Source organism: Pongo pygmaeus, chromosome 19 (assembly GCF_028885625.2).
Source record: "Pongo pygmaeus isolate AG05252 chromosome 19, NHGRI_mPonPyg2-v2.0_pri, whole genome shotgun sequence".
Classification (NCBI taxonomy): domain Eukaryota; kingdom Metazoa; phylum Chordata; class Mammalia; order Primates; family Hominidae; genus Pongo; species Pongo pygmaeus.
This window is the reverse complement of record NC_072392.2, coordinates 21,108,459-21,128,512: the sequence shown is the minus strand read 5'-3', so window position 1 is coordinate 21,128,512 and position 20,054 is coordinate 21,108,459. Positions and strand designations below refer to the sequence as shown.

Here is a 20,054-nt window from a genome sequence, read left to right as displayed (position 1 = left end):
CTGGCTAACATGGTACAACCCCGTCTCTATTAAAAATAAAAAAACTTAGCCAGGCATGGTGACGGGCGCCTGTGATCCCAGCTACTTGGGAGGCTGAGGCAGGAGAATTGCCTGAACCCAGGAGGTAGAGACTGCAGTGAGCCGAGATCGCACCACTGCACTCCGGTCTGGGCAAAAAGAGCAAAACTCAGGCTCTAAAAAAATAAAAAAAAGAATGTCTGACATCAATCACAAATTACCAAGCATGACATGAAGTTGACCTATAACCAGGAGAAAAGTCAATCTATAGAAGCAGACCCAGATGTGAGAAAGATGGTGAATTTAGCAGACAAAGACCATCAAGTGGCTATTTTAAATATTAAAAATATGTTCAGGTGGCCAGGTGCAGTGGCTCATGCCTGTAATCCCAGCACTTTGGGAGGCCAAGATGGGTAGGAGTTCAAGACCAGCTTGGCCAATATGGTGAAACCCCTTCTCTACTAAAAATACAAAAAAATTAGCTGGGCATGGTGGTAGGCGCCTATAGTCCCAGCTATGTGGGAGGCTGAGGCACAAGAATCACTTGAACCCGGAAGGTGGAGGTTGAGGTTGCAGTAAGCTGAGATTGCACCACTTGTACTCCAGCCTGGACAACAGAGTGAGACTCTGTCTCAAAAAAAAAAAAAAAAGTTCAAGGATGTCAAGGAAAACAAGAGTATTATGAGAAAAATGCAAAATAGTTTTAAAAGAACCAAATGGAATTTCTTGAAATAAAAAATACCAGAAATGGGGGCCGGGCGTGGTGGCTCCCGTCTATAATCCCAGCACTTTGTGGGGGCTGAGGCAGGCAGATCACCTGAGATCGGTAGTTCAAGGCCAGCCTGACCAACATGGAGAAACCTCATCTCTACTAAAAATACAAAATTAGCTGGGTGTGGTGGCGCATGCCTGTAATCCCAGCTACTCGGGAGGCTGAGGCAGGAGAATTGCTTGAACCCAGGAGGCAGAAGTTGCGGTGAGCTGAGATTGCACCAGTGCACTCCAGCTTGGGCCACAAGGGTGAAACTCCGTCTCAAAAAACAAAACAAAACAAAACAAAAAAACAGTAGACTTGAAGAACTAGCTGAGTTTTTCTTTACTTTAGGCAGTAAGTGTGACCTTTTGCAGGTGACTACTTTAGTTCCTCATGTCCTCATTAGTAGATCAGAGAAATTCGACACCAAAACCCCAAAAGAAAAACCCCTTCTAATCCTCATTCCATGATTTTATGAATGCACGAAGTCCTAGGCCTGTGAAGGAATACTCAGTCTCTTTATCCTGTGTTGATACCTCTCTGCTTCAGCCTCCAACTCGACATTTGCCTATAGGATGTACTTGGACATTCAGCATAAACTACCTCACACCATTACTGAATTGCTTCCTGTGCACGTGTCCCATGCCACAATACGGGGACCTTGTCTTCTGTGATATTTGTCCCCAGTGCTGTGACTACAGGAGGGAGTCAGTGAATGTCTGCATGTGTGTCTTTACCATCCCTCTTGAATATGCTGTAGGGTTAATTCCTAGAAGTAGAATTACTCTGTTGAAAATTGGCAATATTTTTCATTCTAATATCTATTGCCAACATGGGAAAGCAAGTCTGGATACCAGTCCTTGTTATATGCCCCTTGGGTAAGTTACCTAACCTCTTTAAGCTTCTGTTCACTCATATGTTAACAAGGAAAATTACAATATTTTACCTCACAAAATTGTAGTCAGCTTCTGGCTGTCATAAACTCTGGTATATAGTAAACACTAAATTTGGTGTCCATCCTTAATTTGTAATAATAGGTCACTTGTTAGAGAAATGCACCTTACCATTTTCTTTCTTTTCTTTTTTCAGTTATGACTCAAAACTTGAGATAAAGGAAATCTGCTTGTGAAAAATAAGAGAACTTTTTTCCCTTGGTTGGATTCTTCAACACAGCCAATGAAAACAGCACTATATTTCTGATCTGACACTGTTGTTTCCAGGAGAGAATGGGAGACAATCCTAGACTTCCACCATAATGCAGTTACCTGTAGGCATAATTGATGCACATGACGTTCACACAGTGAGAGTCTTAAAGATACAAAATGGTATTGTTTACATTACTAGAAAATTATTAGTTTTCCAATGGCAATAACCCATTTATGAGAGTGTTTTAGCCTACTGGAATAGACAGGGACCACATCCTCTGGGAAGCAGATAAGCATAGAACTGATACTTGATGCACACTCGTAGCAGTAACTCATCCCTAACAGCATCGTAAAGCAGGTGCCAGAGGTGCTTTGCTTTGTTCTTCCAAAGCAGGTGAGTCAGCCCCACCGAGAGCCAGGCTGCTTTGAGTGGCAGTGTGGTGCTAGCAGCTTCAGTGGAACAGGGTGAGAGTTAATTATGCAGTCTTCCTTGACAGCGGCATTAATTTGGAAGGAAACTGACAAGTCATGGGTCAAGTTTCAGTGACTTCTTCCTTCCTCTGATGGCAGTATACAGTTTTCACATTTTAATTCCTCCTCCTGAGATGCACTATACTTAAAACCATTCTCTCCCCTGCTAACAGAAGGGTGTGAATCTGGTTTACTTTGAGCATTAGGATTGTGCCCCTCTGGAATTCTGCACTCCAGTTACTTAACTTTCCCTTCAGAATACATGTGGAAAGAAAGAAATAGCGATGACTCCAATTTTGGCCCTGTGGCACCTTGAACAAAACAGTTCTTCCCAAATTATACTTTAAAAAAAAAAAATAAGGTGAGCAGGATGACTGGGGAGAGAGAAACATTCGAGTTTGACTGCCTCCCCCATTCTTTGCTATGAGCTGGAAAGTGTGCAGTTGGTGGTCTTTCTTCTCCTTTCTTTAGGACAGTAAGAGACTCACTGCACTTCTGCTCAGTTGGCTTCTGCATCGGGATCGCACAGCCATCAGCAGGGCTGCCCAGTTGGTGAGCACACTCCATTGACCACGTGGCGCCAGCACTTCCTCAATGCACATGATTGAGAGGAAAGAAAGTTCTCTTAGATGTTACTGCTTTTGCTCAGACTTTGCAAAAAAAAAATATATATATATGTATAAATATATAATTATTAATCACTTTTGTCCTTGAGAAAGTCTTGAATGAACAGAGAATTTATTCCATTGCAATATTTGATTGTATAGAGGCACACTGTTTCATCGACAGAAGAAGCAAAAAGGCTTTGTGTAAGTTTTTGGTACTATGTACCACCTCTGTTATTCTTTTAAAGCTGAAGTATTCATGTACTTAAACCATATTATATTTAATTGTGTTTGATTTTAAAATATATATATATGAATTCTATTTAAAATTGTGTCAACTTTCTGCTTTCAGGGCATTTATGGCTCTTCTGTTGAAATATATTGATCTTTCCAAGTATTTTCATTTGCTTTCTAAAAACCCAGAACATGAGCCACTACTGGACTTTGCCTTGTGTTTGGAGTGTATGGCATAAACCCAAGGTTTTTATTAGGCATCTATGCTGTGATTAATTCATTTTGTTCTTTTAACAAAATATTTCCATCCACTTCACATTGCTTCAATCTTTAACAGAAAAGCAATATAAAGGTTATAGAATAAAATGTGGTTTTGGGCAACTCTTGCTGCCTCTGCATGTTTTGGAATAACAATTTCTACAAGACTTTAGGCTGTTTAAACTAGTGCTTTCAGTTAAGATAAATTCTAATCATTTCTTTGTATATACATTTTGTGCTTCTGAGCTAGAGATGCCAAGTAGTTGTAAACTGCTTATAAAGAGAATAGCAGCAAATTTGAGACTCGGCTACTTTTTTCTGCCCCACCTGCTTTGAGACACAGAAGCAGAGTGTGGCCCGAAATTATTAGCCAGATTTAATATTTGATCTAAAGTAGATCCTTGTACTCATTTTAAAGTTGGAATTCGATTCCTTCAACATGGAGCACCCACCATGTTCCAGGCTCTGTGCATTGTGCCCACAAAATAAGATTCCCTGGTGGAGTTTTTATAGGTTCAAATAATCAGTTGAACACCCTTCATCTTTATCATGTTGTTGACATTGACACAAATTGTTTAAAAAGAAAAGATTTAGAGAGAAAGTGATACCTTTGTAACTTGATGTGTCTTCATCATTCCGTAAGATTTGATGAAAGTAAAAAGCAAATGTCAGCCAAATCCAGTGAACAGCAATAAAACAGGGAGCAACTTTTTATAACTTTTTCTACTTGGATTTCAACATTCAATAGAGCTTTTCGAAATGTAAGTAGTTTACAGTACTGGAGCTTTGACTAGTTCAGTAGGAATTTGGAGGGGAAGGCCATTCTGAATTGTAACAAAGTACAAACTTCTTTGCTGTTTTATTTAAGTACTGAGAGCTAAGCACCTGATGAAGTGACTGACCTCTCTCCAGTGACAGTGTTTGGGTACCTGCCTGACTTCAGGAGTGGGGTTTATGTTTCTACACAGTGACCTTTTCTCTCACCCTCTCCTCTCTCTTGCCCACACACCAGTTGATTGGACCTGGGTTGAACTCCTGATCCAGACAGGCCCAAGACAGTTCTTTATGTTAAGAATTTTGGGGCTGGGCACGGTGGCTCATGCCTGTAATCACAACACTTTGGGAGGCCGAGACAGGCGGATCACTTGAGGTCAGGAGTTCGAGGCCAGCCTGGCCAACATGGTAAAACCCTGTCTTTACTAAAAATACAAAAATTAGCTGGGCATGGTGGCGCACGCCTGTAATCCCAGCTACGTGAGTGGCTGAGACAGGAGAATCGCTTGAACCTGGAGGCGGAGGTTGTGCAATGAGCCGAGACCGCATCACTGCATTCCAGCGTGGGTGACAGAGGAAGACTCTGTCTCCAAAAATAAAAATAAGAAAAAGAATTTTGGGCCAGGTGCGGTGGCTCACGCCTGTAATTACAGCATTTTGGAATGCCAGGAGTTTGAGACCAGCCTGGCCAACATGGTGAAACTCCGTCTCTACTAAAAAGACAAAAGTTAGCCAGATGTGGTGACGGGCACCTATAATCCTAGCTGCTCGGGAGGCTGGGGCAGGAGAATCACTTAAACCCAGGAAGCAGAGGTTGCAGTGAGCCAAGATCGCATCTCTGCACTCCAGCCTGGGCAACAGAGCAAGACTCTGTCTCAAAAAAAAAGAATTTGGCCAGGCGCGGTGGCTCACGCCTGTAATCCCAGCACTTTGGGAGGCCAAGGCAGGCAGATCACGAGGTCAGGAGATCGAGATCGTCCTGGCTAACATGGTGAAACCCCATCTCTACTAAAAATACAAAAAATTAGCCAGGCATGGTGGTGGGCACCTGTAGTCCCAGCTATTAGGGAGGCTGAGGCAGAGGAAGGGTGTGAACCCAGTAGGCGGAGCTTGCAGTAAGCCAAGATCGTGCCACTGCATTACAGTCTGGGCGACAGAGCGAGACTCCGTCTCAAAAAAATTTTGGCTGGGTGCGGTGGCACATGCCTGCAGTCCCAGCACTTTGGGATACCAAGGTGGGCGGATTACCTGAGGTCAGGAGTTCAAGACCAGTCTGGCTAATATGGCGAAACTCTGTCTCTTACTAAAAAAATACAAAAATTAGCCGGGTGTGGTGGCGGGCACCTGGGGAGGCTGAGGCAGGGAGAAATGCTTGAACCCAGGAGGCAGAGGTTGCAGTAAGCCAAGATCACGCCACTGCACTCCAGAGCAAGACTCTCAAAAAAAAAAGAATTTTGCATGGGGAAGGAGAGATACTGGTCACCATCTGGAATGGTGCTTGGATGTGACACTTACAAAATCAGGAGCCAGCACTGCACGGACAAACAGAAGTATGTGGGCCTGAGTTCGCAGCTACCTTGATAACCCTGAGGACATCCTTGGTTTCTGCATCTATTCCTGCATCCTTGCATTGGACTCCATTAATCTGTCAGTTATCCTTATAATGATTTTTGATTTTTTTTTTTTTTTTTTGAGATGGAGTTTCGCTCTTGTTGCCCAGGCTGGAGTGCAATGGCATGATCTCGGCTCACCACAACCTCCACCTCCCAGGTTCAAGTGATTCTCCTGTCTCAGCCTCCCGAGTAGCTGGGATTACAGGCATGCACCACCACACCTGGCTAATTTTGTATTTTTAGTAGAGACGGGGTTTCTCCATGTTGGTCAGGCTGGTCTCGAACTCCCAACCTCAGGTGATCCCCCTATCTCGGCCTCCCAAAGTGCTGGGATTACAGGCTTAAGCCGTGGTACCCGGTCTGTTTTTTGATTTTTTGAAACCAGTCTGAAGTGAGTTTTTTTAATTACATGAAAGAAGTTTGGCTAAAATACTGCCAGACTGCCCTAATCCCTAATGATTATGTATTCTCAGCATGTCTGCAAAGTACTGCCGATTTCAGGAGAATAATTTTTCTTTAGTAAACTATACTTAGTCATCATGTGTATTCTCTCAAAATGGTATCCTAATCTAATGGAGCTAAAAGACACCCCTTGTTTTTAATAACAAGCAGTTACTGAGGCCCAGGAAAGGGAGAAGTCCCTGGCTTGTGAGATGATCACCATTAGAACTCAGGCCTGGGCCAGTGCCTTTTCATGCTTCTCAAATCCTTCCAAAGAATAATGAGGATTATAACCGCTTTTAGCAATTGTAATAAACCCAGAAATAGAAAGCTTTTTGGTTAGAGTACTGGTAGAAGTTTGGGGGGAGAGAGAATTTTTATAAAATTCGTAAATACCTGCCAATTCTATGTACTAGGCAAGGTCTCTGGCCTTTGCTGGAGCCATAAAGTGGGAAGGAACCCCAGTGAAACCCCTCAAGGTTACAACTTTGGTGGCCCACATTAATAGTTACCCACTGAGGCCCTCTCCCGGTGAACATTGAGTACTAGAGGAAGCCCCTCTGCTTGGGCAGGACTGGGCATGGTGCAGAGTAGGAGCGGTGATACTGTGGATTCTGGGCAGTTAGAGATGGCCAGTGATGTCCAATAAAGGACACTGGAGGGAGCAGTGTGAGTAAAGGCCCTGAGGGCATTCGTGTTCAGGGAGGGTTGCTGCCCAATGGCTTGCTTGGCACACAGGAGAGTGGGTATTCCTGCCTTAGTACCTTTATGTAAACAAGTATTTCCTCAGTCTGTTCCTCTCAAACTGCCTGTTCTGGCACATTAAGGATGTCACAGAATTCACCTGGATGCATTCAGCCCCTTGCCTAAAGGTAACAGTGCATCTCCTTCCTCACCCCACCCCTCATACCACTGAAGCACCTGTTGGACTGGCCCAGTCTGTGGGCAAGGAGCCTAGAGAGAGGTCTTAGTTTCAGCTTGAAAGGAGCTGGGATTTACCAAGAAGCAAATGAGAGACGAGGATTGCAACAACTGTGCCATTTCCCCAGCTTCAGCTAAGTCCTGTATATTGACTGTGCCTTCAGACTCATCCATAAGTTACCCTAGGCTGGCCTCTCCCACATCACAGTAAGAATTCCACACACCATGCAACTTGGAACGAGGCTCCAGCTGAAGGAAGCACCACACTTCTTTCAAGTTTTTCTTAGTTTTCTCTTCTTGGCAAAGAGTACCTTTTGTTTTTTCTAATTATGTAACTATTGGTTTAGTAAATATTCACCCATGCAGGCACCTTGGAGCTTGCATTCTATTGAAGAGGTAATGGAAGTTGGGATAGCAGCTAAACTGTGCTGGTATTGGCCAGGCGCAGTGGCTCACACCTGTAATCCCAGCACTTTAGGAGGCCGAAGTGGGCGGATCATGAAGTCAGGAGATCGAGACCACCTGGCTAACACAGTGAAACCCCGTCTCTACTAAAAATACAAAAAGTTAGCCGGGTGTGGTGGCGGGCACCTGTAGTCCCAGCTACTCGGGAGGCTGAGGAAGGAGAATGACGTGAACCCGGGAGGTGAAGATTGCAGTGAGCCGAGATCGCACCACTGCACTCCATCCTGGGCGACAGAGCAAGACTCTGTCTCAAAAAAAAAAATGTGCTGGTAGTTTTGATTCAAGATGGCCTTTTGAGCCCATGATTTACGTCTCTTACCCACCAAGGTCTACTGGAAATCATCAGGCTCTCCTGCTATAGACCCATAGGGAGAGCTGCAGCTGAGAGGGGGAGCTTGAAGAGAGGTCCCCCTTCTGTGTCCTGTCAGCCTCATCTTTCCACAAGGACCAGTTGCTGCGCCACTCCGTTCACTTGCTGCAAGACTGGAGGTTTTTCCTCAGGTGTTGAGCACCTGGTTGACAAGATGTCAGCATCTTGATGCCTGAGACCATCAAGGCAAGTCTCTGAACAGGGCTTACGTTAGAGTAAGGCTTAGAAGAGGCCATAAAGTCAGTCTCAGCTCCATGGCTCTGCAGAGCTTTGGGACATGTGAATTCTTAAAAACAAGACTATTGTACAATTACTATATGCATGCAGTATAAAATCATGACCTTGGAAAATCCTAGCTAGCTGTTGAGCTAATTCCATAAAGTAATCAGCTCCCGAGTTCTGCAGTGGTAATAATAATCAGCATAATGAGTAAACACTGTGTGTGCCAGGCAGCATCTCATTTGATCCTTGTGACAATCTTAAGTACTGATTTTCTCCCTTATTTAAACAAAGTTTGTTTTTTTTTTGAGAGAGGGTCTCACTATGTTGCCCAGGCTAGTCTTGAATTCCTGGCCTCAAGCACTCTTCCCATCTCAGCCTCCCAAAGTGCTGGGATTATAGGTGTGAGCCACCATGCCTGGCCATTTTTTCCCTTCTTAGAAAGGAGAAGATAAGCTTAAGAGGTAAAGGAGGCCGGGCGTGGTGGCTCATGCCTGTAATCCCAGCACTTTGGGAGGCCGAGACAGGCGGATCACGAGGTCAGGAAATCGAGACCATCCTGGCCAACTCCATCTCTACTAAACTCCATCTCTACTAAAATACAAAAAATTAGCTGGGCGTGGTGGCGCAAGCCTGTAATCCCAGCTACTCGGGAGGCTGAGGCAGGGGAATCACTTGAACCCGGGAGGCAGAGGTTGCAGTGAGCCGAGATCGCGCCACTGCACTCCAGCCTGGCGACAGAGCAAGACACCATCTCAAAAAAAAAAAAAAAAAAAAAAAAAAAAGAGGTAAAGGAATTTCTCCAGGGTCTCGGCCAGGGGAAACTGCCCTCTTACTCACAACTGTGCTATCCTGCAAATGTCCTCTTCCTTCTCTCATTTTCCTGCTTATTGGTACTCACCACAGACAAGTATAGAAGATATCAAAAACTTCATAAAAAAATTAGAGGGATTCACTTTAAAATGGAAAACATCCCATCTATCTACCTTAAAGCAGTGGTTCTTAAATTTTCACATGCATCAGGATCCCCTGGAGGACTTGTGAAAATGTGCATCATTGGGCCTAACCCCCGAAGTTTCTAATTTAGTAGGTCTGGGGTGGTGCAAGAATTTGCCTTTTTTTTTTGTTTGTTTGTTTGTTTGTTTGTTTTCTGAGACAGAGTCTCATTCTGTCGCCCAGGCTGGAGTGCAGTGACAGGATCTCGGCTCACTGCAACCTCCGCCTCCTGGGTTCAAGCAGTTCTCTGCCTCAGCCTCCTGAGTAGCTGGGACTACAGGCGCCTGCCACCATGCACGGCTAATTTTTGTATTTTTAGTAGAGGCGGGGTTTCACCATCTTGGCCAGGCTGGTCTGAACTCCTGACCTCGTGATCCACCCACCTCGGCCTCCCAAAGTGCTGGGATTACAGGCAAGAATTTGCATTCTTAACAACTTCCCAGATGCCGCTGCTCTGGAGACCATACTTTCAAGAATCCCTGCCTTAAAATCTTTCCTGTGAGTTGGGAAATGAATATTTTCATCCCCTTTTATTGGGAATGACCATGCTATGCAGAAATGTAATTTGAGACCTATTATTTGTGACTCACCCAAACAAGCACATAAATCCTTTACTATTCAGATGTTTATCAAAGCTGAGAACACCCAAACACCATTGTAGTTTCTCAGTCTCTGGTTGCCTAGGCAGATCTGAAGCCATCAAAACAAGTCTCTTGCTGGGATGAGGCTTAGAAGAGGCCACAGACCAGTTTCAGCCACATAGTCATCAGCTCCCCAGCCCCTTTGCTGGGAACAGTGCCCTTGACAGTCCAGGCTGAAACTTGCGGCTGTTGGGATCATACCCAAGGTTCCAGTGGAACCTTTCACACAAATCCCGTCTGGTTCATTTTCTTTCCGTTTGTACCTCAGGTCCTCAGTTCTCTCTGAGGTCCTGACCATGCCTTTCCTGGCCTGTCTTTCCTTCGCTGACCTCCTTTTCAAGTCCCTCCCAGAGGATGCTCATACCTTAGTCTTTTCTTTCCCTCTTCCTTCATCTCTCTATTTCTTCATCAGGTATGTATTTCCTGAGAGCCTATTATATGCCTGTTGTAGTTGCTGGGGATACAGCAGTATCCCGGACAAACACTGCCTGCCCTCCTTGCAGTCCAGAAAGCAAGCAATGACCACTCAATGGGATGAGTGCTACTAGACAGTAAGGGACCTGTGGGGGGCAGTTTAGGTGCCCTCCCTCAACCCTGCAGTTTACAGACTTTGTGACCATCTCACTCTTTCTCTAGGACTTGCCCATTCTGCAAGTCTCAAGACACCATTTCTTCCCAGTCCTGACTACCCCACACCCCATCATCATTGTCCATAGCGCCCACTCCCAGCCATTGCTGCTTCCACAGCCTTGCCACCTGAAACTGCCCTTTCACTTCTGCCATCTGCTCAGCTCCAGGCCGCTCCTGCCTGTTTCTCCAAGTCCTCCATCTACCACTCCCAGGTTTCTTCACTTCCTGGGATGTTCCCACCCCAGGAACATCACTGTCCATGATGGCAGTCTGCCCAGCAATCTGGCCTGTTCCCAAGACTGGTGTTTCACTCCTCGGTCGCACCCGTAACCGAACTTGGTGATCTCCTGCAACTGCTCTACCTCTGGTTTCTCCTCACATACTACCCACAGCAACCTCAAACAATGAGGTTTTGTACCATTATAGAGTCCTCTTATTGGAATGGATTAGAGGGGAAGGAAGAAACTTAGTCATACCAGGAAAATCATTCCCTCACTATTGCAAGAGTTAGGTTTCATAATCTGCCTTTCAAAGAGCAATTACAAAAGCAATAAGTGATTTTGTTGTAAGGATTACAAATACACCTACCTGATTAATTGGGGGCCGGGGAGGATGGTCCTAATGTGGTGACTTGGGTCAAACTTTCCAGTGAGTCAGACATGTATTTGAGAAGTGCTGCATCTCAGACAGCTCAGATGCAAGTGAACGAGCTACACTTTGAGAAATGGACTCTAGATATCATGAAGACGTTGATGTCCAAGATGCATGTAGAGAGTGAATAAAATTGTTACTTGAAATGTGAGAATGGGAAAAAAGCAATATTTTGTATTAATGTATTATATATAATGTTATTTTAAATATGCATGTGTAACTAAAGTAATAAATTAGATATTATAACTAGACATGTGCCTATTTCATCAACATTCCTAGAAGTTTAAGTACTCTAGGTACTTTAAATGATTTTTTTATTAAATGTAGAAATCACCTGTATGTTTCATGAAGTTCCTATTGTCCGCTGAATAAAGTCCAGAGTCTCACTCTGTCGCCAGGCTGGAGTGCAGTGGTGCAATCTCAGCTCACTGCAACCTCTGCCTCCTGGGTTCAAGCGATTCTCCTGCCTCAGCATCCCGAGTAGCTGGGATTACAGGAGCATCCAGCTAATTTTTGTAGCTGGGATTACACCACACCCAGCTAATTTTTGTATTTTTAGTAAAGATGGAGTTTCACAATGTTGGCCAGGCTGCTTTTGAACTCCTGACCTCAGGTGATCCACCTGCCTCAGCCTACCAAAGTGCTGGGATTACAGGCATGAGCCGCTGCACCCAGCCAGAACACTACTACTTGAACTACACATCTCCTCTCTCCTGGGTGGGTTTCACACTTCGGAACTGGTACCTTTCCTCAAGCAATGCCCACAATTTAAAATGTCTTCCCCCACATTCTGTCCAAAGAAGTCCTCATCTCTGAAGACTGACCACTTTCTCCTCCACATCCTCCCAAAGCCTTTCCCAATGCCCAGCCTGTCCTCACATAGCATCCGGTTTGGCATCACTGACAGTTCGGTTCTGGGCCTCTGTGCCACCAGATGTGAGTGAGCTCTTCCTGGGAAAGACTGGGATTCGTCCCCAGGAAGCATGACCCAGGAGACTCAGGGGAAAATCAGTTTGCTGTAAATGGACCAGGCCCAGCTAATGGCCCTGTTGGGCCCATCTGCCCAGAATCTGAACTAAGCCTTCCTTTGCTTTAGCGCCTGAAAAACACCCTATCTGCTCCTACAAAGAGGCTGACGTTAAGATGTCTCTCTCTAGTGCTAGTCCAGCAGTTCACAAGACATCATCCCACAGGTGCCCAAGGGTCCCTGAGACCCTTTCTGGAGGTCTGCGAGGTCAGAACTTCATAATCAGACTAAGATGTGGGGTGTCACCATGTGAATATTTGTACTGATGATGCAAAAGCAAGGATGGGTGAAACGCATCTCAGTGGAAATCTGGACAGTGACACTGACCTGTGTCACTCATTATTGAAATCTTCACCACCATGCACTCACCATAAAAAAGAAAAAGCCTGCCAGGCACTGTGGCTCATGCCTGTAATCCCAACACTTTGGGAGGCTGAGGTGGGTGGATCATCTGAGGTCAGGAGTTCAAGACCAGCCTGGCCAACATGGCAAAACCTTGTCTCTACTAAAAAATACAAAAATTAGCCTGGCATGGTGGCGGTCGCCTGTAATCCCAGTACCCAGGAGACTGAGGCAGGGGAATTGCTTGAACCCGGGAGGTAGAGGTTGCAGTGAGCCGAGATCGTGCCACTGCACTCCAGCCTGGGTGACAGAGCAAGACTCCATCTCAAAAAAAAAAAAAAAAAAAAAAGTAGTGCCACTGCACTCCAGCCTGGGCGACAGAGCAAGACTCCATCTGAAAAAAAAAAAAAAAAAAAAAAAGTTTCCCATAGGAATGTTCTTGGTGAAGGAGTAACAATTGGTAATTTCATTAAATATCAACCCTCAAGTACATGTATTTTAATATGCGTGACAAATGGGAAGTCTGCATAAAGCACTTCTGCACAGTGAAGTACGATGGCTGTCCCCAGGAAAAGCACTTGTGCAGTTGTCTGGATAGTCAGCCAACTTAGCCACCATTTTCATGGAATACCATTTTTGCTTGAAACAACAACTGACCAACTGGCTATTTATTGGGTTTTTAAAAGACATTTTCTTTTTTCTTTTCTTCATTTTTAAGATAGGGTATCACTCTGTCACCCAGGCTGGAGTGCAGTGGTCTGATCATGGCTCACTGCAGCCTCAAACTCCCGTGCTCAAGCGATCCTCTCACCTCAGCCTCCCTTGTAGCTGGGACTACATGTGTGTGCCACCATGATTTTTTTGTGGAGAAAAGGTCTCACTATGTTGTCCAGGCTGGTCTCCAACTCCTGGGCTCAACTGATCCACCTTGGCCTCCCAAAGTGCTGGGATTACAGCTGTGAGCCACCACAACGATGAACAAACGTGATTTGTAAAATGCTGTGTAATAAAATGTGTCAATATTTGGAGGATCTGCATAATCCAGTCCAATTTTTTTCTTTGTTTTTTGAAACACAGTCTTGCTCTGTCACCCAGGCTGGAGTGCAGTGGCGCAATCTCAGCTCACTGCAACTTCCACCTCCCGGGTTCAGGCAATTCTCCTGCCTCAGCCTCCCAAGTAGCTGAGATTACAGGTGTGCACCACCACACCGACTCATTTTTTTTTTTTTTTTTTGTATTTTTAGTAGAGACGGGGTTTCACCATGTTGTTAATTCCTGACCTCAGGTGATCCACCCACCTTGGCCTTCCAAAGTGCTGGGATTACAGACATGAGCCACCACGCCTAGCCCAGTCCAATTGTTTTTTGAGATGGAGGTCTTACTGTGTTGCCCAGGCTGGTCTCAAACTCCTAGCCTCAAGTGATGCTCCCACCCCAGCCTCTCAAAGCATTGGTATTATAGGCAGGAGCCACCAAACCTGGCGAAGCCAGTATTTTCCAAATGACCAGTGCATGATATAAAAAATCATGTTTAGGTAATAGATCAAAGTGCAAGAACCAGCAATAGATTTCAATATAACAGTATGAACAGTTCATTGATATGGTTCAGATTCTACATTGTAACTAACCTTTAAGAAAAAAATGTGAGACTGGGCGTGGTGGCTCACGCCTGTAATCCCAACACTTTGGGAGGCTGAGGCGTGTGGATCACCTGAGGTCGGGAGTTCAAGACCAGCCTGACCAACATGGAGAAACCCCGTCTCTACTAAAAATATAAAATTAGCCAGGTGTGGTGGTATTTGCCTGTAATCCCAGGTACTCGGGAGGCTGAGGCAGGAGAATGGCTTAAACCCAGGAGACAGAGGTTGCAGTGAGCCGAAATCGTGCCATTGCACCCCCAGCCTGGGAGACAAGAGCAAGACTCTGTCAAAAAAAAAAAAAAAAAAAAAAGGCTGACTCCTTTTTCGGACTCAGCCCACCTGCACCCAGGTGAAATAAACAGCTTTGTTGCTCACACAAAGCCTGTTTAATGGTCTCTTCACACGGATGCGTGTGACATTTGGTGCCGAAGACCCGGGACAGGAGGACTCTCCTTCAGGAGACCAGGCCCCCTGTCCTTGCCCTCACTCCATGAGGAGATCCACCTACAACCTCGGGTCCTCAGACCAACCAGCCCAAGGAACATCTCACCAATTTCAAATCGGTTAAGCGGTCTTTTCACTCCTCACCAGCCTCTCTCTCTACCCTTCAATCTTCCTCTCTCACTACCCTTCAGTCTTCCTCTCTCGCTACCCTTTAATCTCCCTGTCCTTCCAATTCCAGTTCTTTTTCCTTTCTAGTAGAGGCAAGGAGACAAATTTTATCCATGGAACCAAAACTCCAGTGCAGGTCATGGACTTGGGAAGACAGACTTCCCTTGGGTTTAATCACTGCAGGGATGCCTGCCTGATTATTTACCCACACTCCATTGGTGTCTGATCACTGTGGGGACGCCTGCCTTGGTCATTCACCCACATTCCCTTGGTGGCAAGTCAATTGCGGGAACGCCTGCTTTGACTACTCACCGCCCCTCTTCTCTGTGTCTCTACTTTTCTCTTTAAACTTACCTCCTTCACTTAGGGCAAACTTCCGCCCTCCATTCCCCCTTCTCCTCCCTTAGCCTGTGTTCTCAAGAACTTAAAAGCTCTTCAACTCACACCTGACCTAAAACTTAAATGCCTTGTTTTCTTCTGCAATACCACTTGACCCCAATACAAACTCGATAACAGTTCTAAATAGCCAGAAAACAGCACTTTTGATTTCTCCATTTTATAAGATCTAGATAATTTTTGTCAAAAAAATGGGCAGATGGTCTGAGGTGCCTGACGTCCAGCCATTCTTTTACACATTGGTCCCTCCCTAGTCTCTGCTCCCAATGCAACTCATCCAAAATCTTTCTTCTTTCTCTCCTGTCTGTTCCTTCAGTCTCCACCCCAAGCTCTAAGTCCTGTGAATCCTCCTTTTCTACGGACCCATCTGACCCCTCCCCTCCTCCCCAGGCTGCCCCTCGCCAGTCCCAACTCTTCTTCAGCCTCTGCTCCCCCACCCTATAACCCTTCTATTACCTCCCCTCCTCACACCCGATCTGGCTTACAGTTTCGTTCTGCGACTAGCCCTCCCCAACCTGCCCAACAATTTCCTCTTAGAGAGGTGGCTGGAGCTGAAGGCATAGCCAAGGTTAATGCTCCTTTTTCTTTATCCAACCTCTCCCAAATCAGTTAGCGTTTAGGCTCTTTTTCATCAAATATGAAAACCCAGCCCAGTCGATGGCCCGTTTGGCAACAACCCTTAGATGCTTTACCGTCCTAGACCCAGAGGGGCCAGAAGGCTGTCTTATTCTCAACATGCATTTTATTATCCAACCTGCTCCCGACATTAGAAAAAGCTCCAAAAATTGGATTCTGGCCCTCAACCTACAACAGGACTTAATTGACCTCGCCTTCAAGGTGTACAATAATAGAGAAGAGTTGCAATTACTTGCCTCTGCTGTGAGAGAAACCCCAGCCACATCTCCAGCACACAAGAACTTCCAAATGCCTAAACTGCAGGGGCCAGGCATTCCTCCAGGACTGCCTCTCCCAGGATCTTGCTTCAAGTGCCGGAAATCTGGCCACTGGGCCAAGGAATGCCCACAGCCCAGGATTCCTCCTAAGCCATGTCCCATCTCTGTGGGACCCCACTGGAATTTGGACTGTCCAACTTGCCCAGCAGCCACTCCCAGGGCCCCTGGAACTCTGGCCCAAGGCTCTCTGACCGACTTCTTCCCAGATCTTCTCAGCTTAGTGGCTGAAGACTGACGCTGCTCGATTGCCTTGGAAGCCTACAGGACCATCACAGACGCTTTGGGTGACTTACAGTGGAGAGTAAGTCCATCCCCTTCTTAATCAATATGGAGGCTACCCACTCCACATTACTTTCTTTTCAAGGGCGTGTTTCCCTTGCCTCCATAACTGTTGTGGGTATTGACGGCCAGGCTTCTAAACCTCTTAAAACTCCCCAACTCTGGTGCCAACTTGAACAACATTCTTTTATGCACTCTGTTTTAGTTATCCCCGCCTGCCCAGCTCCCTTATTAGGTGAAGACACTTTAACCAAATTATCTGCTTCCCTGACTATCCCTGGGCTACAGCCACACCTCATTGCTGCCCTTTTCCCCAGTTCAAAGCCTCCTTCGCATCCTCCCCTTGTATCTCCCCACCTTAATCCACAAGTATGGGACACCTCTACTCCCTCCTTGGTGACCGATCATGCACCCCTTACCATCCCTTTAAAACCTAATCACCCTTACCCTGATCAACGCCAATATCCCACCCCATGGCATGCTTTAAAAGGATTAAAGCCCGTTATCACTCGCCTGCTACAGCATGGTCTTCTAAAGCCTATAAACTCTTCTTACAATTCCCCCATTTTACCTGTCCAAAAACCAGACAAGTCTTACAGGTTAGTTCAGGATCTGCGCCTTATCAACTAAATTGTCTTGCCTGTCCACCCCATGGCGCCAAAACCATATACTCTCCTATCCTCAACACCTCCCTCCACAACCCATTATTCTGTTCTAGATAAACCTAGCTGACCCCATAGATCCTAAATCCTTTCCCCACTCCCCTTTCCATTCCTTAAAAAACAGCCCTAAAATCTGCTCCTAAACTAGCTCTCCCTAACTCATCCCAACCCTTTTCATTACACAACCCTGAAGTACAGGGCTATGCGGTCAGAATTCTTACACAACAGCCAGGACCGTGCCCTGTAGCCTTTCTGTCCAAACAACTTGACCTTACTGTTTTAGCCTAACCCTCATGTCTGTGTGTGGCGGCGGCTGCTGCTTTAATACTTTTAGAGGCCCTCAAAATCACAAGCTATGCTCCACTTACTGTCTACAGTTCCCATAACTTTCAAAATCTATTTTCCTCCTCACACTTGACACGTATACTTTCTGCCCCACAGCTCCTTCAGCTATGCTCAGTCTTTGTTGAGTCTCCCACAATTACCATTGTTCCTGGCCCATACTTCAATCCAACCTCCCACATTATTCTGAATATCAGACCTGACCCCCATGACTGTATCTCTCTGATCCACCTGATAGTCACCCCATTTCCCCATATTTCCTTCTTTCCTGTTTCTCACCCTGATCACACTTGGTTTATTGATGGCAGTTCCACCAGGCCTAATCACCACTCACCAGCAATGGCAGGCTATGCTATAGTATCTTCCACATCTATCATTGAGGCTACTGCTCTGCCCCTCTCCACTACCTCTCAGCAAGCCAAACTCATTGCCTTAACTCGGGCCCTCACTCTTGCAAAGGGACTACACGTCAATATTTATACTGACTCTAAATATGCCTTCTGTATCCTGCACCACCGTGCTGTTATATGGGCAGAAAGAAATTTCCTCACTACACAAGGGTCCTCCATCATTAATGCCTCCTTAAGAAAAACTCTTCTTAAAGTCGCTTTACTTCCAAAGGAAGCTGGAGTCATTCACTGCAAGGGCCATCAAAAGGCATCAGATGTCATTGCTCAGGGCAACGCTTATGCTGATAAGGTAGCTAAAGAAGCAGCTAGCGTTCCAACTTCTGTCCCTCATGGCCAGCTCTTCTCTTTCTCACTGGTCACTCCTATTTACTCTCCAAATGAAGTTTCCACCTATCAATCCCTCTCCACTCAAGGCAGATGGTTCTTAGACCCAAAAAAAAAAATCTCCTTCCAGCCTCACAGGCCCATTCTATTCTGTCATCATTTCATAACCTCTTCCATGTAGGTTACAAGCCGATAGCCTGCCTCTTAAAACCTCTCATTTCCTTTCCATCATGAAAATCTATCCCCAGTCCACCACTCTTGACTCCCTCTTGGAGTGGATCTTTGCTGACAGGACACACACCAACACTTTCACCCTGATGAAGTCCTATTCTTTACTTTTATACTCACTCTTATTCTCATTCTCGTTCTTATGCCACCCTCTAACTCTCCCCAGCTATCTCCACCACACTATCAATCTCTCTCACTCTCTCTTAGCCGTTTCTAATCCTTTTTAAACAAACAGTTGCTGGCTCTGCATTTCTCTTTCCTCCAAAATTGTCGAGGCCTCGATTTACTCACTGCTGAAAAAGGAGGAGTCTGTATATTTTTAAATGAAGAGTGTTGTTTTTGCCTAAATCAGTCTGGCCTGGTATATGACAACATAAAACAACTCAAGGATAGAGCCCAAAAACTCGCCAACCAAGCAAATAATTACGTTGAACCCCCTTGGACACTGTCTAATTGGATGTCCTGGGTACTCCCAATTCTTAGTCCTTTAATACCTATTTTTCTCCTTCTTTTATTCGGACCTTGTGTCTTCCATTTAGTTTCTCAATTCATACAAAACCGCACCCAGGCCATCATCAATGATTCTATACGACAAATCCTCCTTCTAACAACCCCACAATATCACCCCTTACCCCAAAATCTTTCTTCAGCTTAATCTCTCCCACTGTAGGTTCCCATGCTGCCCCTAATCCCGCTGGAAGCAGCCCTGAGAAACATCGCCCATTATCTCTCCATACCACCCCCAAAAATTTTCACCGCCCCAACACTTCACCACTATTTTGTTTTGTTTTTCTTATTAATATAAGAAGACAGGAATGTCAGGCCTCTGAGCCCAAGCTAAGTCATCATATCCCCTGTGACCTGCACGTATACATCCAGATGGCCTGAAGCAACTGAGGATTCACAAAAGAAGTGAAATGGCCTTAATTGATGATATTCCACTATTGTGATTTGTTCCTGCCTCACCCTAACTGATAAGATATAGTCTCCCCCGCCCTTAAAAGGGTACTTTGTAATATTCTGCCCCGCCCTTAAGAACATACTTTGTATGCCTGCCCCAACCCTGTAAGAACTAATGATAAACCTACCACCCTGTGAGACTCCTTTTTCAGACTCAGCCGGCCTGCACCCTTGTTGCGCGCGCACACACACACACACACACACACACACACACACACACACGCCAGACATGGTGGCTCATGCCTGTAATCCCAGCACTTTGGGACGCCAAGGCAGGTGAATCACAAGGTCAGGAGATCGAGACCATCCTGGCTAACACAGGGAAACCCCGTCTCTACTAAAAAAATACAAAAAAATTAGCCGAGTGTGGTGGCAGGCCCCTGTAGTCCCAGCTACTTTGGAGGCTGAGGCAGGAGAATGGCGTGAACCCGGGAGGCGGAGCTTGCAGTGAGCCAAGGTCGCACCACTGCACTCCAGCCTGGGCAACAGAGCGAGACTCCATCTCAAAAAAAAAAAAAAAAAAAAAGAAGAAGAAGAAGAAGAAAGAAAAAACACTCGGCCAGGTGCAGTGGCTCACACCTGTAATCCCAGCACTTTGGAGGCCATGCTGGGGAGCTGGGGAGATCATGAGGTCAGGTGTTCGAGACCAGCTTGGCCAACATGGTGAAACCCCA

General features: G+C 45.7%; 1 protein-coding gene across 4 annotated transcripts in view; it reads left to right on the top strand.

The window, feature by feature from the left end:
- The window catches only part of AKAP10 (A-kinase anchoring protein 10), an 84,741-nt gene extending 73,284 nt beyond the window's left edge, over nucleotides 1-11,457 (top strand). For all 4 annotated transcript variants that reach the window (XM_054458476.2, XM_054458477.2, XM_063656229.1 and 1 more), the window contains one exon: nucleotides 1,862-11,457. In XM_054458476.2, the coding sequence (XP_054314451.1) occupies nucleotides 1,862-1,867 (6 nt within the window). In that variant the 3' untranslated portion in view covers nucleotides 1,868-11,457. The remainder of the gene's footprint in view (nucleotides 1-1,861) is intronic.
- The last annotated feature ends 8,597 nt before the right edge of the window (nucleotides 11,458-20,054 follow it).